This window comes from Stenella coeruleoalba, assembly GCF_951394435.1.
Source record: "Stenella coeruleoalba genome assembly, chromosome: 1".
Lineage (NCBI taxonomy): Eukaryota > Metazoa > Chordata > Mammalia > Artiodactyla > Delphinidae > Stenella > Stenella coeruleoalba.
Window position 1 is genome coordinate 183,433,036 of NC_137169.1, and position 23,590 is coordinate 183,456,625.

At 38.8% G+C, this 23,590-nt stretch overlaps 1 protein-coding gene across 1 annotated transcript in view; it reads left to right on the forward strand.

Annotated features, from left to right (window-relative positions):
- The window catches only part of TNFSF4 (TNF superfamily member 4), a 111,642-nt gene that overhangs the window by 78,214 nt on the left and 9,838 nt on the right, over positions 1–23,590 (forward strand). Inside the window, exon 3 of the mRNA XM_079940965.1 lies at positions 13,372–13,576. Coding sequence (XP_079797091.1) covers positions 13,381–13,576 — 196 coding nt within the window. The 5' untranslated portion in view covers positions 13,372–13,380. The remainder of the gene's footprint in view (positions 1–13,371; positions 13,577–23,590) is intronic.

Consider the following 23,590-nt stretch of genomic DNA (forward strand, 5'->3'; position numbering starts at 1 on the left):
ATGTACAGTGGTATTGGGGGTAGGGACATAGAGAATACTACCTTCACAAAGAGAGAGACTGCTGATCAAACCTGCCAAAAGCTTTAAGGCGTGGTTAATATATGCCAGTGAAAGAAAAAACACTGAAAAGCACTTACAGGTTTAAAAAACACAACACAATAATGTCTATGTAGAGCCTATTCTGCCTAGACACATTGCTTGGTGTATTGTATAGATTATTTTATTCTAGCTACAGTATAGGAAGACATTCAGAAAAAAGTTCCTTAGAAGGACGTTGAAGGTAACAGGGTAAAAGCTCCTTATCTCAGATTGGATATATCTGAGGGTAGAAACAAGAAAGAATTTAAGAAACAGTGTTCTTTTGGTACAGTTTTATAATTTCCAGCTGTCTTGGTCTGCTCAGGTTGCCATAACAGAATACCGTAGACTGGGTGCTTAAACAACAGAAATTCATTTTTTCACAATTTGGAGCCTGGAAGGCCTTGATCAAGGAACCAGCACGGTCAGGTTCTGGTGAGAGTTCTCTTCCTGGATTGCAGATGGCTGCCTTCTCACTGTGTCCTCACTTGGCAGGTAGAGAGAAAGAGCAAACTGCTGCCTCTCATAAGAGCACTCACCCATCTGATCAGGGCCCTGCCCTCATGACCTGTTACCTCCCAAAGGCCCTATCTCAAAATACCATCATACTGGGGGTTAGCGCTTCAACATAGGAATTTAAGAGGGATGCAAACATTCGGTTTATAATAGCAACTACTGAGGGTTTGGTACAGTTAAATAAACAGACAAACCCAGATGATGTTGGTTTAAATCCCAACACTATTGTGGTTAATTTACTCTGAGATTCTGGTTCCTCATGTTAAAGATGTGGTTACTAATAACCATGCACAGTGTTCCCAGGAAGATTGAATGAAAAGAGGCTTTTGTGCTTGGTACAAATAAGACACCCAAGAACATAAGATATGTTCCCATTCACCAATAATTTGGAAAAAAAATAGTATCTAATTGACAGAAAGAAGGTACTTTCTCCTATTGAATTGGTGCCTGTGTACATTCGGCATGTTAGTATTTGCTTAGATATATTGACTGTTTACTAAGTGCCCAGGCCACACATAGAGCTTGTATTTTTATTTAGAAAAATCAGTAGTATCGCATAGAATTTAAGAACAGGCTCCAGAGTAAAAGGACCTGGATTCAGATTCCAGCCCTGCCACATACTAATTGTATGACCTGGGCCAAGTTAATTCACCTCTCTAAGCCTCAGTTTCTTTCAATTATAAAATGGGGAGGAAAATAGTACCCTCTTCATAGGTTTGTTGGTGGGCATTGGAGAGGCATTTCAGGCAGGACAATAAGCAAATGCGAAGAGTTAGAAAGTGAATATTGTATTGCTTCATTCAAGGTCAGTTATGGACATGGACATCTATACCAGGGTTTCTCAACCTCAGCGCTACTGACATTTTAGGCCAATAGTCCTGTGTTGTAGTGGGGGCCATCCTGTGCATTGTAGGATGTCTAGCAGCATCCCTGGCCTCTAACCACTAGTTATCAGTAGCACCCACCCCAAATCCAGACAACCAAAACTGTCTCCAGATATTTCCAAATGACTCCTGGGGGCGTAAAATCACCCCAGTTGAGAATCACTGGTTTACACAATTTATACCCAATTAAATGTATTTTGGAAAGAGGAGGGAATCTCTTATGTACTCAGTTTAGGTTTGCTTTTGGAATGATTACTATTTAAAGAAAATTGTCTTTTGGGAATGAGTAACTGTTCTGTATGTGATGGTGGTTTCATGAGTGTATACAGCTGTCAAAACTCATCTAATTGTTAAATTGAAGTAGATATAGTTTATTATCTGTAATTATATTTCAGTAAAGTTGATTTTTAGAAAACTTGCCTATATTATTAGTTGAAAGGTCTACTTACAAATTTCTATATATTCTTGGGATTGCATACATATTTTAAATACACAATTTAAAATGTAATTTTGTGAGCCAAAAAACTGTCTATATATTTGCTTTCCTTAATGGTGTAGTACTTCATGGGCATATTTCCGTAGAGAGAAAAAGATTCTGTAGCAGTTTTGTGCCACTAAGTTTTAGAATCTATCATCATGCCCTAAAATAACTTCTAGTGGTCAATTCAAGATAAAGAAAAGGAGCAAACATGAAGAATGAAAGGGCAAATCAGCATCAGAAGAAGAGGAGTTGACATATGAGGGGCTAATGAGTCTGAAACCCAACGGAATATTATTATACGAGTTCACATTTGCATTTGTACTAATGGTGTGCATCCGGTTTCAATGAAAAGTATACATTTCAGGTTTGCTAATCTTTCACACTAAGATCAAAGTCCAGCTATCAGGAGACTTCTGTATTTAATAGTGCCATTTTCAGTTTTGTTTAAACTCTCATTCTTTTTTGGTCCTGAAAATAGCATAGTTCAAATCTACTGCAAGCAAATTCAATTTAATTTGTCAAATCTTTATAGAAAGACTATTCTGGCCCTGTGAGTGAGTGCGATACAGGACTCTTGACCTCAAGATCATGCAGTGTCATGGAGGTGATGGAAACAGATTTGAATAGTTGTAAGATAAGACAGAGTATGAAAAATGCTATCTACACAGACAGAGTATGAAAAATGCTATCTACACAGGGGCAGAAACAACCGCATCCTTCTGGGAGGCCCAGGCAAGGCTTCGTGTTATAGAAATGTAACAGTGAAACAGACTTTAAGTAGTCATTTGGGGAGATTCACAATTTTGGCTCTTATGGAAGCTTTTAGAAATACAGATTCACAGGCAGTATTCCAAACTTATCAAATCAGATTTTCTAGAGTTAGGAATTAGGAATCTGAACCTTTCAAAATCTCTCCTTAGTGATTCTGATGATCAACTAGGCTTTGCGAACTACTGATCCTACAAATCCCCTACTCAATGCCAGAATTGTTTAGCCTCTTCTGGAGCACCACAAGCTCACTACCTCACAAGACAGCTAGCCCTTCATGGAAAGTGTGTAGGGTGTAGGATTTTGATCATCAGAGATGGAGGATAAGGATAGTTGAGGCAAAATGATCATCAGAAATAATCAGATAAAAATGGAGATAAATCTGGAGAGGAAACTTGGGGTTCCATTACAGTGTGACTTGAGTGTCATGCTAAAGAATTTCAACTTCATGAGATGGATACTCCTTGATAAGAACTTGGTCATCGCTGGGTTTAAAGATCCTGCCAAAGCAGAATGGATTAGACATCAAAGAGAATGGAAGTAGGGAGAACAGCTGTAAGTTAAACTCAGAGGTTCAAGGGAGAAAGTAGTAAGGACTTGGAGCAGAAGCAGTCGAAATGGCAAAGTATGAGCTGTATTGCAGGGATAGTGGATAGTCCTACAAGTCTGACTGATTGAGGCAAGGAAGAATCAAAGCTGATTCTGGGGTTTTGAGATTTTGGAGTGCCGAATACATTAACTAGAATGGGAACATTAAGATCAAGAGCAGGTTGAGAAGGCAAATGGCAAATCAGGTGTTTGATATTTGAAATGCGTTTGTTTCTATCACCTCCCATCTTACTCTGTCACCTGTCCCAGGTCAGAGCTAAGTTATGACTCCCTTTGTACACTTGGAGGGTGGCACAAATTAGGCCCTCAAAATGTTTGGTGAATGAATATCCACTGTGAATATCTTCTCCTCTCCTTATCCTCTCTGTTTTAGATCTGGACCTTATTATTTCTCACTTAAATAATTACAAGATTGAGGACAACCCAGCTCATACAGCTGTCTTTGTGCGAATTAGAACAAGGACCCCTCTCTGAGTTTATGAATTAGAAAAATGTACATTAATATGGGTGGTTGCAGCCCTTTGTTCAGGACTTGGGAAGCAGAGCACACCTTTGTAAGAAGATAATAGATCCCCTTCTCATAGAATGAAACCTCCTGCTCTAGGATGTGGGGCTTGGAGAGCTGAGTGCAGAGGTGGGGTTTTAGACCTACTCATCTCCTCAACTGGCACAGAGCACCCTGGAAAATCTCCCAGCTGATCTCCTTGATCCCGCCCTGCCATTTCTATTTCACTCTGATTTTTTTCTAAAATGTAATAATATCACACTCTGCTTTCCATATTTCCCCAGTGCCTTCAGGATATAGTTCAAAGTCCTTAACCCACTCCTGTGCACCCTTTCCTCCTGCATAGCCACCTCAGACCCAATACTTTCCTGGCCGCCATTGTCCTCCCTACCTGTCTGTGACCTCCTTTTTAGTTCATTTCTTTTCCCCCAGCACCAGCATGTAGGCACCTGGCTCATGCTTGTTGAATGGACTAATGACTTAGAAACAAATGAAAAGTGCAGATTTTACCACCCAAACCCTCCAAATCAAAACAAACAACCTCCCCAAAAACAAAAGAACAAAAAAGGCAAATACCAACCCCCCAACCAAAGAAAAGTTTTCCTGCTTCCTGAACATGAGGTATTCTGTCAGTTGTCAAAATTTTTTTTGTTTGTTTGTTTTTAAACCTCCCCTCCCCCCATACTTTTCTGTAGACTTGAAGTGGCTGTTTATTTGGAGATTAAAGATCTGTGGGAAGATAATTGCTTGGAATGAAGTCTGAGGCTTCCATTCCAAGGCTGATTTGCTCTGGTGTATCTGTGTATTTAATCCTTGTGAGATAATTTTTTAAAAATTGCACATAGATTCAGGTGACATACTTGACCTCTTTAAAAACATGTCAACTTTGGAGATGGAGGACTCTGTCCATCTGCCCAAGATTGAAATGCCAACACTGATATCTCTGATGTTGGTTATATTTGTTCCAAATGCTAGACCAGCCCAATGATGAACCTTGAAATGCTTTCATAGTCTTATCAAAAGGTCGTGCCCAGAACTTCCAGCCCAATTAATATTTATTTTTCCATGTGTATTCCCCTTCTTCCCACAAAGAATGGGAAGAAGCTGTGAGAATATATTCAATTTAAAAAGAAACAAATGTAAAACATCATTTAAATGTCAGTAAAAAACTACAAGTAGGCAAAATACGGCAGTAGGAGATGGAGGCCGGGGAGATGACAGGCGTGCCTCAGATGTGCAGGACCAAGTGTTGGTATAGCTAGTATAACTTTCCTGGGGCATCACCAAAATGGGAATTCATTCTGTTGCATAGTTCTCATTGTCTATAAAGACAGTAATTTATGTCAGTAATTGTCAGTTTTTCTTTATAGAAGCCAGGCTGTTAACAGTGAGAAAACATGCTGCTCAGGGCACAAGGATGCACTCTATAAATGTTTTTATTTTTCATTTTAAAATATTTTCTTTGATTTTCAGCACTAATAGGTTTTACTCTTTCTTTTTCATCTGGTCTCTACTGTTTCCAATAGTATTTTAGGCTTTTTCCTTTTTTTTTTTTTTTTTGCTGTGGCTCTTTTAGTCAGTGTTTGGAAACAAATGAGTAAATAGTTAGCGATTTTAATGTTTATTTATAACTATTAACTATTACTCAAGAATTAAGTTCTACACACTTGATTTTTCTTTCAATTTTTTTTAATAGATCTTTATTGGAGTATAATTGCTTCACAATACTGTATTGGTTTCTGTTCCACAACAAAGTGAATCGGCTATATGCATACATCTATTCCCATATCCCTCTTGCATCTCCCTCCCACCCTCCCTATCCCACCCCTCTAGGTGGTCACAAAGCACCTAGCAGATCTCCCTGTGCTATGCTGCTGCTTCCCACCAGCCAACTATTTTACGTTCGGTAGTGTATATATCTCGATGCTACTCTCACTTTGCCCCAGCTTCCCCCTCCCACCCCAAGTCCTCAAGTCCATTCTCTATGTCTACCTCTTTATTCCTGCCCTGAAATTATGTTCACCACTACCTCTTTTTTTTTTTTTTTTTTTTAGATTCCATATATATGCGTTAGCATCTGGTATTTGTTTTTCTCTTTCTGACTTACTTCATTCTGTATGACAGACAAACTCTAGGTCCATCCACCTCACTACAAATAACTCAATTTCATTTCTTTTTATGGCTGAATAATATTCCATTGTATATATGTGCCACATCTTCTTTATCCATTCATATGTTGATGGACACTTAGGTTCCTTCCATGTCCTGGCTGTTGTAAATAGAGCTGCAGTGAACATTGTGGTACATGACTCTTTTTCAATTATGTTTTTTTTCAGGGTATATGCCCAGTAGTGGGATTGCTGGGTCATATGGTAGTTCTATTTATAGTCTTTAAAGGAACCTCCATACTGTTCTCCATAGTGGCTGTAACAATTTATATTCCCACCCACAGTGAAAGAGGGTTTCCTTTTCACCACATCCTTTCCAGCATTTATTGTTTCTAGATTTTTTGATAATGGCCATTCTGACTGGTGTGAGGTGATACCTCATTGTAGTTTTGATTTGCGTTTCTCTAATAATTAGTGACGTTGAGCATCTTTTCATGTGCCTCTTGGCCATCTATATGTCTTCCTTAGAGAAATGTTTATTTAGGTCTTCTGCCCATTTTTCAACTGGATTGTTTGTTTTTTTGATATTGAGCTCCATGACCTGTTTGTATATTTTGGAGATTAATCCTTTGTTGTTTCATTTGCAGATATTTTCTCCCATTCTGAGGGTTGTCTTTTCATCTTGTTTATGGTTTCCTGTGCTGTGCAAGAGCTTTTAAGTTTAATTAAATTCCATTTGTTTATTTTTGTTTTTATTTCCATTACTCTAGGAGGTGGGTCAAAAAAGATCTTGCTGTGGTTTATGTCTGAGAGTGTTTTTCCTATGTTTTCCTCTAAGAGTTTTATAGTGTCTGGTCTTACATTTAAGACTTTAATCCATTTGGAGTTTATTTTTTTGTATGGTGTTAGGTAGTGTTCTAATTTCATTCTCCTACATGTAGCTGTCTAGTTTTCCCAGCACCACTTATTGAAGAAGCTGTCTTTTCTCCATTGTATGTTCTTGCCTCCTTTGTCATAAATTAGGTGCCCATATGTGCGTGGGTTTATCTCTGGACTTTCTATCCTGTACAATTGATCTATATTTCTGTTTTTGTGCCAGTACCATACTGTCTTGATTACTGTAGCTTTGTGGTGTAGTTTGAAGCCGGGGAGCCAGATTCTTCCAATTCTGTTTTTCTTTCTCAAGATTGCTTTGGCTATTGGGATCTTTTGTGTTTCCATACGAATTGTAAAATTTTTTGTTCTAATTCTGTGAAGCATGCCGTTGGTAGTTTGATAGGGATTGCATTGAATCTGTAGATTGATTTGGGTAGTATAGTCATTTTCACAATATTGATTTTTCCAATCCAAGAACATGGTATATTTCTCCATCTGTTTATGTCATCTTTGATTTCTTTCATCAGTAGTTTATAGTTTTCTGAGTACAAGTCTTTTGCCTCCTTGGGCAGGTTTATTCCTAGGTATTTTATTCTTTTTGTTACAGTGGTAACTGGGATCGTTTCCTTAATTTCTCTTCCTGATTTTTCATTGTTGGTGTATAGGAATGCCAGAGATTTCTGTGCATTAATTTTGTAAACTGCAACCTTACCAAACTCATTGATTAGCTCTAGTAGTTTTCTGGTGGCATCTTTAGGATTTTCAATGTATAGAATCATGTCATCAGCAAACAGTGACAGTTTTACTTCTTCTTTTCCAATTTGTATTCCTTTTATTTCTTTTTCTTCTCTGATTGCCATGGCTAGGACTTCCAAAAGTATGTTGAATAATAGTGGTGAGAGTGGACATCCTTGTCTTGTTCCTGATCTTAGAGGAAATGCTTTCAGTTTTTCACCATTGAGAATGATGTTTGCTGTGGGTTGGTCATATATGGCCTTTATTATGCTGAGGTAGTTTCCCACTGTGCCCACTTTCTGGAGAGTTTTTATCATAAATGGGTGTTGAATTTTGTCAAAAGCTTTTTCTGCATCTATTGAGGTGATCATATGGTTTTTATTCCTTAATTTGTTTATATGGTGTATCACATTGATTGATTGTGTATATTGAAGAACCCTTGCATCCCTGGGATAAATCCCACTTGGTCATGGTGTATGATCCTTTTAATGTGCTGTTGGATTCTGTTTGCTTGTATTTTGTTGAGGATTTTTGCATCTATGTTCATCAGTGATATTGGTCTATAATTTTCTTTTTTTGTGATTTTTTTTTCTGGTTTTGGTATCAGGGTGATGAGGGTGACTTCATAGAATGAATTTGGGAGTGTTTCTCCCTCTGCAATTTTTTGGAAGAGTTTGAGAAGGATCGCTGTTAGCTCTTCTCTAAATGTTTGATAGAATTTGCCTGTGAAGCCATCTGGTCCTGAACTTTTGTTTGTTGGAAGATTTTAAATTATGGTTTCAATTTCATTACTTGTGATAGGTCTCATTGTATTATCTAAATCTTCCTTGTTCAGTCTTGAAAAATTGTACCTTTCCAGGAATTTGTCCATTTCTTCATGGTTGTCCATTTTATTGGCATATAGTTGTTTGTAGTAGTCTCTTATAATCCTTTGTATTTCTGCAGTGTTAGTTGTGATTTCACCTTTTTCATTTCTAATTTTATTGATTTGTGTCCTCTCCCTTTTTTTTCTTGATTCTGGCTAAGGGTTTATCAATTTTGTTTATCTTCTCAAAGAACCAGCTTTTAGTTTTATTGATCTTTGCTATTGTTTTCTTCATTTCTATTTCATTTATTTCTGCTCTCATCTTTATGATTTCTTTCCTTCTACTGACTTTGGGTTTTCTTTGTTCTTCTTTCTCTAGTTGTTTTAAGCATAGGGTTAGATTTCTTTTTGAGATTTTTCTTGTTTCTTGAGCTGAGATTGAACTGCTACAAACTTCTCTCTTAGAACTGTTTTTGCTGCATCCCATAGGTTTGGGTCGTCGTGTTTTCATTGTAAGTTGTTTCTATGTATTTTTAAATTTCTTCTTTGATTTCTTTTTTGATCTCTTGGTTATTTAGTAGTGCACTGTTTAGCCTCCGTGTATTTGTGTTTTTACAGTTGTTTTTTTTTCCTGTAAGTGATTTCTAATCTCATAGCGTTGTGGTCAGAAAAGATGCTTGATAAGATTTCAGTTTTTAAAAATTTTCTGAGGCTTGATTTGTGATCCAAGATGTGATCTATCCTGAAGAATGTTCCATGTGCACTTGAGAAGAAAGTGTATTCTGCCACTTTTGGGTGGAATGTTCTATAAATATCAATTAAATCTATCTGGTCTATTGTGTCATTTAAAGCTTGTGTTTCCTTATTTATTTTCTGTTTGGATGATCTGTCCATTGGTGTTAGTGGGGTGTTGAAGTCCCCTACTATTACTGTGTAACTGTCAATTTTTCCCTTCATGGTTGTTAGCAGTTGCCTTATGTATTGAGGTGCTCCTATGTTGGGTGCATAAACATTTATAATTGTTATATCTTCTTCTTGGATTGATCCTTTGGTCATTTTGTAGTGTCCCTCCTTATCTCTTGTAACAGTCTTTATTTTAAAGTCTATTTTACCTGATATGAATATTGCTACTCCAGCTTTCTTTCGATTTCCATTTGCCTGGAATACCTTTTTCCATCCCTTCACTTTCAGTCTGTATATGTCCCTAGGTCTGAAGTTGGTCTCTTGTAGACAGCATTTATATGGGTCTTGTTTTTGTATCCATTCAGCCAGTCTGTGTCTTTTGGTTGGGGCATTTAATACATTTTACATTCAAGGTGATTATCGATATGTATGTTCCTAATACCTTTTTCTTAATTGTTTTGGGTTTGTTTTTGTGGGTCTTTTTCTTCTTATGTGTTTCCCACCTAGAGAAGTTTCTTTAGCATTTGTTGTAATGCTGGTTTGGTGGTGCTGAATTCTCTTAGCTTTTGCTTGTCTGAAAAGCTTTTGACTTCTCCATTGAATCTGAATGAGATCCTTGCTGGGTAGAGTAATCTTGGTTGTAGGTTCTTCCGTTTCATCACTTTAAGTATATCATGCCACTTCCTTCTGGCCTGTAGAGTTTCTGCTGAAAAATCAGCTGATAATGTTATGGGGATTCCTTTGTATGTTATTTTTTGTTTTTCCCTTGCTGCTTTTAATATCTTTTATTTGAATTTAATTTTTGTTAGTTTGATTAATATGTGTCTTGGTATGTTTTTCCTAGGGTTTATCCTGTATGGGACTCTCTGTGCTTCCTGGACTTGGGTGACTATTTCCTTTCTCATGTTAGGGAAGTTTTCGCCTATAATCTCTTCAAATATTTTCTCAGACCTTTTCTTTTTCTCTTCTTCTTCTGGGACCCCTATAATTCAAATGTTGGTGCGTTTAGTGTTGTCCCGGAGGTCTCTGAGATTGTCTTCAATTCTTTTCATTCTTTTTTCTTTATTCTGCTCCTCAGCAGTTATTTCCACCATTTCATCTTCCAGCTCACTTATTTGTTCTTCTGCCTCAATTATTCTGTTATTGATTCCTTCTAGTGTATTTCTCACTTCACTTATTGTGTTGTTCATCTCTGTTTGTTTGTTCTTTACTTTTTCTAGATCTTTGTTAAACGTTTCTTGTATTTTCTCAATCTGGGCCTCCATTCTATTTCTGAGATTCTGGATCATCTTTACTATCATTACTCTGAATTCTTTTTCAGGTAGATTGCCTATTTCCTCTTCATTTATTTGGTCTTGTAGGTTTTTACCTTGCTCCTTTATCTGTGACTAGTTTTTTGCAGCCTCTTTTTTTTTTTTAATGAGTGGGATTGTGTTCCTGTCTTACTGGTTGTTTGGCCTGAGGCTTCCACCACTGGAGTTTGTAGGCTATTGGGTAAAGCTGTGTCTTGATGGTGATATGAGGAACTCCATGAGACCTCACTCCAATGAATACTCTCTGGGGTCTGAGGTTCTCTGTTTGTCTGGTGCTTCTGACTCAGAGCTCGCACCACAGGAGTTTTGACCTGACCCCCAACTTGTGAACCAAGATCCTGCAAGCTGTGTAGGGTGGCACAAAAAAAAAAATTAAATAAAGAGAACATTAACAAAGTAAAAAATAAAATTAGACTAGGAAACAGATATGTTAGAAAGAATATAAAAATAAAAATATAGATAAAACAACAACCAGAAGGTACAGCAGTACCACAATAGTAAAAAAGAGGAGGAGGGAAAAGAAAAAAAAAAAAGGCGGGGGGGGGCGAGGCCTTGGCTGTAGGGGGTGGGGCCTAAGCAAGGGCGAGGTTTGCGTTGTGGGCGGGGCCAATGCTCAGGACCCACAGGGCTGGAAAAGTCCCTGGGGGCTGTGGGGGGTGGGACCTAGGCTCAAGGGACCGAAAGGGCCCAGGCGTGCCCCCCACCCCTGGTCTCAGAGGGCATGGGACCTCCCCTGGGAGCCCAGCAGTCTTCCGGGGCTCCAGTGGGTGGGGAAAATGCCCTTCTCTCCTCTCTTGCTCCTCCAGTCTGGGAGAGTCCCTCCTGCCTGCCTCTCCTGATCTCCCCAGCCTCCCTACTGTGCCCACAAGGACCCATGCAGCCTGGAGGGGGCTTTGGAGGGCAGGGGACAGGCCTGGGAGCTCAGCAGGCTCCCTGGCCTGAGTGGGTGGGGCAATTGCCCTCTGCCCTTCTTCCTCTCCTCCTGGTGGAGGGCCCCTCCCGCCTGTGTGTCCTGATCTCCCTGACCTCAGGGGCATAGATCCTGTCTGGCCTCCACTTCTCCTCCCCACCTCAGTCCCTTTGCATCCTACCAGTTTACTTTAGGGTTCCTTCCGTCTCCTTGGGCATCAGAGTTCCCCACCAGCGGCCAGCAGGTGCTCTAGTTGTGGAGAGACGCTAACTCCCCATCTTCCCACACTGCCATCTTGACTCTGCCTTTCAATTTTTTTTAATCCATACCCTGTATGTTACACATACTTTTCTCATAGGAATACCTATTTAGAATTAAGTTTAGATGGAACTTGATTTCCAGTTTTGGCTTGGCATGTATGGTGTAGTGTCTCAGTCACCTTATATTTCAGACAAAAACTTGAACTTCTGAAGACCAATATGTTCTGCAAATGCAAAGTATAATGATTATAATGAGGGTATCAATTCATATATTAATTGATTTAAACTGTATTACTGTATTAATAAATGTATTTCCCACAAGCTGTTTCCCCCTTGAATATGCCTCATATCAATTTTCTATAAAATTAAGTTGCATACAACAGCTCATTTATTTTGTTGATGTTATTTCTCTCTCCTTTCCTTCTTTAAATATCCATTGAGTGGCTGGTAGGGAGCTCAGAGAGACATACTTGCCCACAGAAGCATTGTTCTGTCTTAAACAGCCCCTCCCAGTGTACCTATACTGGCCAATATAGTGCTGGGCTCACTATGTATTCAGTAAATATTTATTAATATGAACTTGACATTATCAATAATTTTATCATTTATTTCATTTGATCATTTATTTCAGTGGTGAAGGGTAAGTAGTGTCTATTGGTAGAATACTCTTACTTTCCAAGTTCTGTGTCTACGCTGACCTCAAAGAAAGGAACAACCTTCAAAGCTTATTTGAAGCTATTCATTTGTTCATTCATGCAAACTTATGTATGGAGAAAATGTATAGTGGAGGGAAGGGAAAAAGTCAGGCTACTCTTCTGCTTCTTTCCTGCTATGCTTAAAATTAATCATGTAAGTCTTTACTAAATTTGCCTCAAAGATTAAATGAGAAAAAGATTTTAGGGCTGTCTAGCACAGTGCCTGACACACAGTAGATGCTCAGTATATGCTAGTTTATTATAATGCAATGGACTAAAACTAGAGGATCTTACTCCTTTATTCTACATGATTCACCATCCTATTTTAAACTTTTCTCTTTTTTTTTTCACTTGAAGAATGGTCTTCATGTGCTTTTTTCCCCCTGAATCTGTTGAATGGGTTCAGTGCTTAGTTACCCAATAAAGTGCAGACAAGAACTTAAGGCTAGTATTTTCCTTAAATCTCTTCTATGATTTAAGACACCTCGGAGAAGGGATCGATGAGCTCCTACATCAACAGATGATGATTTTTATCTTTATCAAGTGACCCACAATTTGGTTACTGGTGCAATGAGAAATTAAGAAAATAGCACACTTTTATGAGTGTCATTTCACAGTCACTCAAATCAGAACTGGAATGCCACAAAAACAACTCCCTGTTAGCCCAGAGAAAAAAAAAGAAAGAAAGTAAAGGGGAAATTCAGATTAGTCACAAAGAAGTTCCCCCGCCTGCCTGCAAAAGCTGCAGCATTAAAACTGAGAGTCCGCTCTGCTCTTTCAATCGCCTCTTGTCTCTGGTCCTGGGACCTTTGTGTGTTTTCTGATTGATACACCTTGTTTTGGCTTCATCTCCTTCTTTGCGGGGAAGAGGTCAGTCCTCCCTCAGGTTCCCTTCTGTCACAGTTTTCATCTTCCCTGCATCCAGATTGTGAAGATGGAAGGGGTCCAACCCCTGGATGAGCATGTTGGAAACGCACCAGGACGGAGATTCTTGAGGAACAAGCTATTGCTGGTGTCCTCCGTAATTCAGGGGCTGGGGCTGCTCCTGTGTCTCACCTACATCTGTCTGCACTTCTCTGCTCAGGTAAGATGCACCACTGGCATGTCCTTTCCTCCAGCTCAGGCTGATGGCAGCTCCAACAGCTGCAAATGGTCACTTGGAAATAATCTGACACCAAATTTTTTTTTTTTTTCCCTTTTCTGCTCAGCGATCGTAAAAGTGTGGTCAAACACCCTTTTGTCTCTGTTTTCCTTCCTTTTTTTCAGCAGTGGCAGTGGTGGGGCACAGTGGAGATAGGGCAGGGGCACTGCTTCTGGATTATTCTTTTTCTTTGCAATGCAAGAATCCTGGTATTCCTTTATGAGCTGTCACTTAGAAGCTTTGAGTCACTGATATACCTACTTCGTTTACCTGTTCTGCTAGTAAGCATCTGATCAGGGAATTAATGTAAAAGGGTTATAAGAAAATCTCTTTACATTATTATACTTTCCTATCGTATTCATAAGCCTCATAGACTCTCAAGCAAATATGCTTTTTGAAGAATGCTAAATGTATCGGTATTAAGTTCTTTTAAATAGCTAGCCTATGTATTTTAAGGGCAGAGATGTATGTGTTCACGCCTGTATGTATGCATGGCCAAACGTTTACCCCAGTAACTTGATCAGATATTGTTTCTCACAGCCTTTCTCTACCAATCACAACTTATAGACAGCACTTTGTCCAATACATTATGTAGTGGAAGATCATCATTTTAGTATTTCCCCCACTTAATGAAGATATTCTTTCCATTTTTCCTTCTGCTTATTATGGTCCCTTTTACATTATTTTTTCTTATTTACTTATTCATATCCACAAACATTATTAGCTCTTTAAGGATGTTCTTGACTGCAGGAGATTCCACTGAAAAGAAAAGAAATGAATAGTGTCCCCATGTTCCCTTGTTGGGGCTAGTCTGAGAGTTCTTGTTTCCCTGGTGGATGCTCTGTGTTAGAAAAGTCTCTCCCTGGTAAAGGTCAGACAATAGGAACTTTTATTTCTGATGGCCAGGTCAGAGACTGGGTACCTCAAATTAGATCAGGATAAGATGAGCAGAGTCCTAGACGATGCCTGGGCTTGTCTTCACCTACAGGAAATAGGGGTTTTCAGTGCCTACCGGCTAGATGTGATCACTGTACTATAGAGTGCTCGTGTCCCCAAATTCCCGAAGTGTAGCTGACGTCACACTCAAGCCTGCAGACCAGTGAGCACCACAGCACACCCATCCTGTCCTCATCATGCCAGATGTTTCCTTCTCGTCACAGAAGCCTTTGGGTGAAATTAGAGTAGGCGATCTGGGGAGAGGGTGTGGGGGGAGGAGCAAAGTGTCCATGGCAGGATGCCCAAGACAGAGACCGGAATTAGGCCCTTCCGAGAAGAAAACAAAGAGTAACCCAAAATAGAACAGCTGAGTTTATTCACCAGGTCTGGGAGCCCTGAGAGTGCTTTTTCAAACAACCACAGTGTTACATATTTCCTTACACTGTGGGATGATAAAAAGACAGAACATATGGCCCCAGTCAAGGCTCAGCAATTAATTGCACTAGGGCTCTGAGCAGGAGAGAGCAAAAGGTGAAACAGATACAGATGTGTAGCCAGCTGGTGGTGGGGGCCGCCCCAAACTATCAGTACCCAAGGGATGCAGAGGAGAGGGGTTCTTTCTAGCAAGTCGCCCAGCAGTTCTGTGCTAGAGCCTGGAAGGCAAGCTGAGTGCTGGCTTCCAGGATACTAGAATTCATGGAGCTGATCTTTGTGAGAGAATTAGCTTTCTCTGCTCCTGGCCCAGAAATGGAAGCAAAGATAGAGGAGGTATATTAGAGCTGTTTGCTCAACAAACGTGTTCTTGTATACTCTGGATACAGAACTTTTTGGGGCACAGATATTTGAAATGCTTAACTTGACATTAACTTTTTTTTTCTTACTTCTAGCTAGACTGTTTTAGCTAACATAATTTCTTATACTGTTAATAAGACCCAGGGCAGCATGTTGTGTCCTTAAATTTAATCTCATAAGCTTTGTTAAGGGGAAGGACAGTCGTGTGTGTTCTCCCCAGAACTTGATCAGTCATGGTGGCAGCAGTGTGTGTGTGTGTGTGTGTGTGTGTGTGTGTGTGTGTGTGTGTGTGTGTGTGTGAGAGAGAGAGAGAGAGAGAGAGAGAGAGAGATTGATTGACTGAGAGAGAAGGGTGTAAAGTAACTGCTGAAGAAGGGACATAGACTGATAGCTTTTCTAAATTCATAGATAAGATTGTTGGGAATTTTGGTTGAAGGATGGGGTAGGTGGTGATACCAATCAAATCTCTACTTTTATAAGACATAATATTAGAGTGATATGTATAGGGGGTGAAATAAAGCTGAAATGCTCATCATTTGCCTAGTTAAATTGGATCTCTTTCATTGTAGGAGAAAGATATTTGGAGAATAATCATGACTTCTTTTTCTTATTTCTTAGATTTAATTTTAAACTTCATAAAAAATTTTCCTATATGGATGACTCTGTAAAAAAAATACATACGAAACTGTTAAACTCCATTTGGCAGTCAACCTTCCCTTCAATCAAGTTTATTTAGTAACCTTTGTTTTCTCACCACTTGGTTAAGTTTTATTATGTGAAAAGCAGAAGTTTTTGTTTTTGAATGTCAGAAAAAAAGATGGACCTTACCCACTCCTTATATAATACACATCCCTCTTTGAGTCCCGATTTTTTCATCTGAAACATGAGGCAGTTGGATCAAATGATCAAGAAATATCTCTTCCAGGTCAATATCCTGTGGGTATGTAGTTTATATATATATAGTCATAAAATGGGTATGAGGATCTGAGAAATACCAATTTAAGTAAACAGATTTTTGTGTCTAAGCTTCTGGATACCCTGGTTCTTAAGAAGGGACTGAGGGAAATCAAATTTGCATATATTTGTAATCTGTATTTATTTATATACCATGTACCTATCTAAGTAACTTATTCTAGATTAGCAAAATACCTTATTTAGAAAAGGGAAAGAAGTGGATGCTGTAGAAGAATATCCATGATACAAGTTATAAAATTGAGTCACAAAAATCAATACATGCTGTTTGGATGTTTATTGGGACTGCCATTTAAAGTATCAGGCTTCCAGGCTTCCCCATAACTTCACCTGGGAACAGTGGCAGAAGAAAGCTGATCTATAAGGTGAGAAGCTTTTGCAAATTATACCCATGTGTCTCAGAGCTATTGAAGCTGGGCTCTTCCAAGATTTGTATGATCTTTATCAGAGTACTTTAAAGATGTGCTTTTAGTGATAATTCTTCAGCACATCCCACCCACAGTTAAAGGTTTACATTCTTATCACTTTTACTCCTGAGAAAGACAGAAGTGAAGGCATTTGGAAAGTGAGCTGACCAATTCTGTATCAGTGATGGCCAGAATTAGAATTCAGTTTCTTGATGGAGTTTCGGACTATAACTTGAACTTTGTATCCTTTAGGAAGAAAAAGAGGCATTTTTGATTAAAAAGTCTTGTCTCATTAGCTCAAATTAAATGTGTCCCCATGTAATTTAACAAGTTTTTAAAGAAATTTTTTATGATAGACATGGAAATAATTTTCAATGTAATTGAATTTGCATTTTATAAGAAATTTTATGGGAGCTAAAAAGAAACATCTGAAGTATTGAACTGATTTGTCACTAAGTATTTTGAGGCTCTTAAAGGAGGTACTGAAAATGTATAGAATTGTTGGATTTTTGAGCAGACATTAGACATAGTCCACTTATGGACAGGAAAACAGAAACTCAGGGAGGGTAAAGGCCGGAGGAGGAGGTAATGCTTCACTGATATTAGAAGAAAGGTGGAAATTCTTTAAATAGATAAGAGGAATGATGGTGGGTGAGTAGGGGCAGAAGGCTTTCTAGGTAAAAGAGCAAGTTGTTCAGAATGGTTGGAGTTGAGAGTTCATTGGGGAAAGTGGAGGAAGAGGAAGCTGAAAATCTAGGTGAGGGCAGGACACAAAGGGTCTTGTGACTCATGCTAAGGGAACACACTTCATTCCATTCTATGCAAAAGAAAATACAGGAAAAATTACCCAATTTGTCACTTCTCCAAATTTCGCTTCTCTTATGTGGTCTACATATTGACAAATACAGAAAGTGAGTCTAATCTCACATAGCACTAGGGGGCACCACAGTAAAACTAACAGTTCTTGGATATCTTTTAAAGAGAACCCACTCTTATTTCCTGAGGAGTTAACACTTTTCTCAGGAAACCAAGCACTCATCCATGTGTAAGAGGATGAACAATATCAAGAGGGCCTAATATTGTTCACTATTTACACAGTGATGATATTTTCTACAAGAAAAATTTAGATATGGGTTCTGACCCAAGTACTCAAAATAGGACAGGATAGCTTGGACAGGAATCATGCTGGAAAATGTCACATATGTACACATGAATAGAAACAAATATACACACTCAGAGGAGAGATGGGAAGCAAGCAGAAGGGCTCTTGGTATAGACCTTGGAGTATAATCGGCCCTATTCCTTTTCTCTGACCTCAACTCCTAGCTACTAGCCCTGAGTAGACCTAGCCTTGCCTAGGGGCTGACCACCCTGCCCTTCCAATTCTGTTTCTTTTAATGGAAATTACTTCTGTGCCCTTCACTTTCAGAGAACCCACAGCTTCCCACCCACTTCAGGGATTCTCCATTCATGGCTCATGAACATTAATCTTCTGGAATCACTTAGGTTGGAGGAGCCATGTACAATGTTGTTATTCCTATTTAGGGAGTGAAAAGGTACAACTGAATAACAAAGTAGAAGGGTTATTTCTCACAGTCACAGATAAAATATATGGCATATGTGGTAGTATTAGGATGAAATTGGATTCCCCAGCATCCTGTGGCTTGTGCATTTTGTTTGTAGCCAAATGAAGGCATTAAAACACTTCCTCATACAAAAATACAACATATCTTCTCAAGATTTTAGGGGAGTCATTGAGGTGTAGGAGAGAGAACACTGGATTAGGAACTAGAATATTCTGGTTCAGTCCAGTCTTTTAGCTTTGTGACTCTGGGTAAAGTCCCCAAAATCCCGAGTGTCAATTTAATCATTTTCAAAAATTGGAATTTGGTTATTGTGAGGAACAAATGTGTTACAGAGCTTTGTAAATGTTGAGATTATTATTATTATTCATGAACATGCTTCCATAGGCATACCACCACTAAAATGTTTGCCTTATAGCGCGCACATGCGTGCACACACACACACACACACACACACACACACATGAACCCTCCATAACTCAAATCTCAGAGAGCATATTATAGGTAAAGTTAACCTTAACTTCATGGACTTTGACTTTCCTACTGTAATTTTTAAGGCTAAAAAAAACCCTCTTGGTATAATTCTAGCAGTTTTGAATATAGATGTCTAATTAAGACCTCATGGCTGTATTAATGAACAAAGGAAAAATGAAGGGGAGAATTTATGAGGGTATAAAATGTTATCAAGTTAGTGTCTGAAAGTGGTTCAGAGATCTAAAATGGCACGCTTAGAACACATGGCCCAGGCTGATTCCATCTCCCTTTACGTTGATGTAGTTCATGCAATTCTACAATGACTTGGTTGCCAAATAGGGCAGAAAATTATATTTAGAAGAGTGGTCTGGTTCAAAATATTAGAAACGTTGGAGCTAAGATGGGCATAATTATGCATTACTTTCTTTTCAGCAAACCTTTCATTCTGAAATGCAAGTTTGATGTGTTATTAATTTGTATAAATTTGTCGAGCTTTGATAACATTGAAAATGCTATTTAAGAACATACTTGGACAGAAAGATGGGCAAATAGACCCAAACTTTAATTCTTCCAATACTAATTGAAGAAGGGCTTATGGATAGAAAGCGACACTCCCAAAATGTTATATAGGTGGGGAGCTGTGGGGGTGTCCAGTGAGTGTAAATGATGTACCCTCAGGCTGGGCTGCCCTGTAGGTCGCCACAGCACAACCCTAGAGAACCAGTGAAACTGTCAAGCAAAGATCAGGATGAAAATGACAATTACCATTACAAAAAATTATAAACAAGCATCAAAATAGTCATCAAGGAAAATTATAAAAACTTTGCTGGGTTTTAAAAGAAGTTGTAAAACACGTTTTACTGCTCAGTAATGTAAAATATATTTTGAGTTACCTGTGTGTTGGGTGCTTAACGTTTTTAACTTCCAAGGCCCATAAAGATCTTAATCTGGCCCTGTATGTGGTTTGATGAAGACTGGGAACTCAAAGCTCTTTTTGCGGGAGGTTGAGGGGCATCACTCCTGGTGCTACTTGCAATAACTATCTCTGGTTTTGTGATCTTTTCCCTACTTTTGTCCTCACTTCTTCACTATGACCTCGGAGGAAGATAGACAGATATTTGTGTGCACTTTTACAATGAGGAAATTTGAGGCATAGAGACTTGTCTAGGTCAATATAGGAAAGTCTGGTTATAAATTAGGACCAGGTTTAAATTCTAGTCCTGTTTCTTTCTGTTACACTTGGCCAAGACGCCATGGCTCTAAGCTGTAAGAATTTTGGCTGGCTGTTTTAAAATTTGTTTCCTTTTCTGACATTAATTGCTTTTGAAGAAAAATTGGGGGAAAGATTTATAACCTGGCATAAAGGGAAGCAAGATTCTTTTAAAATAGGGATCTAAATCTACTTCCACAAATAGAGATAACACAACAAATGAAGCTTTAACAAGCGCATAATACAGCATAGGTTATTCTGATGAAGCAAATCATTGCCATGTGTGATATATTCATAGAAGAGCAAGGGAACTTGGATTTGGGCACTAGCTCAGTCATTTATTCACTCCGAGCTGTACTTTTTTAAAAAACAATAAGGAGATTAGACTATATAATCTCCCTGGGCCTTTCTAGTTCTATCAGACTGATTCAAAGAATTATTTTAATGTTGTAAGTGTGATTTCACACTATATGCAAATATCTTTTCAACCATGTATTAGTTTCCTAGGGCTGCCTTTTAAGGTACCACAAATTGGGTACCTTAAAAGAAATTTAATCTTTCACAGTTTTGGAGGATAGATATTCAAAATCAAAGTGTCAGCAGGGCCATGCTCCCTCTGAAGGCTGTAGGGAAGGATCCTTCAGGATCCTTCTTTGCCTCTTTCTAGCTTCTGGTGACTCCCAGCAATCCTTAGTGTTCTTGGCTTGTAGTTGCATCACCCCAAGCTCTGCCTCCAAGTTCACATGACCATCTTCTCTGTGCGAATCTGTGTGTCCTCTCCTCTTCTTTTAAGGACACACATATTAGACTTAGAACCCACCCTAATCTAGTTAACCTCATGTTAACTAATTACATCTGCAAAGACCCTATTTCCTAATCAAGTCACATACTGAGATTCTAAGTGGAAATAAATTTGGAGGGACACTATTCAACTCACTACCAACCATTTATTAATTTACTTATTTATTTACTTATCTATGGAAAATAAGTTACCTGTCAGACATTGAGGAAGCAATGGTAAGCAAGACTTGGTCTTCCTTGCCCTCTCAGAGTTTGCAATCTAGTGGAGAAAGAAGATGGTCAAGCAATAACATAGTGCGTGATAAGCACTGGATAACCAAGTAGGGTACAGCTCTTCAGTAAGAAGTTTCACAGAGGGCTATCTACCTAGCTTCAATATCTAGTTACTCAATTGGGATTATAAAGTGAGCATACTTTATTTTTTGCATTAGGTGCTTCGTTTCTCTTCCATTATTTAACAGGAAGACTTTAGTTTAAAATGTCATTGTCATTATCGTTACCACCAGCATCATCATTCCACTGCTGTTCGGTTATGATTTTTTTTTTTTTTTTTTTTTTTTTTTTTTTGCGATACACGGGCCTCTCACTGTTGTGGCCTCTCCCGTTGCAGAGCGCAGGCTCCGGACGCGCAGGCTCAACGGCCATGGCTCACAGGCCTAGCCGCTCCGCGGCATGTGGGATCTTCCCGGACCAGGGCACGAACCCGTGTCCCCTGCATCGGCAGGCGGACGGACTCTCAACCACTGTGCCAGCAGGGAAGCCCCGGTTATGATTTTTACCAGTCACCAATCTTAGTTCACACCAGAATATAGGTTGAGGATTATTTAGCCTCATGCAAATGAGGCTAAGAGCTTCATTGCATAAACAACACAAAAGATATTCTTGATTGTTCATTAACCGTCACAGGGAGCCACTTGGGGGAAAAAACTTGCTTTTGTTACAGCTGAGGGGTTTATTGTGTTGAAAAGGTCTTCTATTCAAAAGGTCTTCTTATCTACCAATAATTTGGGATTTCTCTTTTGAATGTTGTGATTTGCCTAATCTCTGGTATGGAAAAGTCCTTAGACAGTCCTCATTCCACAGTGCTTATTCCACCATCTTAACTGAGGATGGACATAAAAATAAGGATATTAGAAACTGAGAAAGTGAAAGGACTTGTTCTGGCCTAAGACCATACCTCAGTGTTCCTTTTCCCAGCCCAATGCCTTGTCCATTCTACTAGGTTGCGTTTCCAAGGCAATAGTGCCTCCTTTTTTATATAGCAAATGAGATGGGGAATGAGTGACTTCAAGTAGAAAGATATTGATTTTAATAATTCTGCTACCCTCTTTGTACTTAAGGATGAATGGGGCAATGTATAAAACCTTGAGCAATCACATATGGTGTTGGCTCAAGCCAGTGTCAGATATTATGTGGTTATGCAGCCACTAGCCAAGGTCAGGGCATAGTCTAAAGGGCTAAGTTCCACCTTAGCTCAGCAAAGGTTTATTTATAAATGCCATTATTTTTAAGGCATTGTAAGATTTATGATAATGCAGTGGGTACCTTGTAAACCAACCCTTCCATTTGCTTAGAGACTAGGGTGTTTTGCTGGAGATCACCAAGGTGGGGAAAGGAGTTATTTCTTTTTTCAATTTATTTTTTTTTAATTTATTACAAGATTATACAAGTAATATAATATACAAGATTATATAAGTTTCAGGTGTACAACATAGTGATTCACAATTTTTAAAGATTATATTCCATTTATAGTTATATAATGTTGGCTATATTCCCTGTATTGTACAATATATCCGTATTTTATACATAGTAGTTTGTACCTTTCAAACCCCCCTTCCCTCTTCCCCACTGGTAACCAGTAGATTGTTCTCTGAATCTGTGAGTCTGTTTCTTTTTTGTCATAGTCACTAGTTTGTTGTATTTTTTAGATTCCACATATAACTGATATCATACAGTATTTGTCTTTCTCTGTCTGACAGGAAAGGAATTCTTAGAAATGTTTTGGCAGACCCTTTTGTCAGTGTACTTTAAGGATTTCCCCAGTAAATGTGGAAAGGGAAACCCAGATATAAGAAAATCTTCCCCCTGAGGATATAAAGAATTGGTTGCAAAATTTTGCAAATCACAAAATTTTGAAGGTATGTTCATGCCACATGGATGCTTTTGGTTCATTTGGTTGTTTATCTGAATACCTGATAATTCCTCTTAGGAATCTGCTAATTTGCTAAGCATTTGAGACAGTGAAACCACAGTTCCTGTTCTCTGAGATAGAGGGGAGAGGGTCAGTTAGTAGAGACTTGCCATTACTAAGTAAATTTGACAAGAAAAGTGGAAGTGGTTAGAGAAAGGAGGCTATATTAGGGTATCACAGGGCCTGTGTAGTAGCGAGGAGAATAAAAGTTAAGAGAGAGATTACAGCAAAAAGGTGCTGGCAGCCATGGTGAAGAGTGGGAATAGAGAAAGAGAGAGTCTTGAATGACAGTTAAAATGGCTTTTCTTTGTATTCATTAAATCTCAGTAGACTCTTTATTCAGCAAGATTTTCAAAGTCACACATCTTCATCTCTTAAGAAATGTAACTTTGGGGATAAAGTTGTCTGATTATGGAAGACTCTTTGGCCAAAGAATCAGTTTTTGCCCATTCTTCCTATTCCTTTCTCTGAGTGGGGTTCTGAACTTCGCTGATCCGAAGTGTGGGCCCTTGCCTTTGTAAGGGAGTTTCCGCTGAGTACACACTAAGTCCACCAGGGTGAGAGTCTACCTTCCCAGCCCACTGTAATGGGTAAATATAGAAAATTCCATCTTCCTCTTCAGAGGCTCGTTGAGACA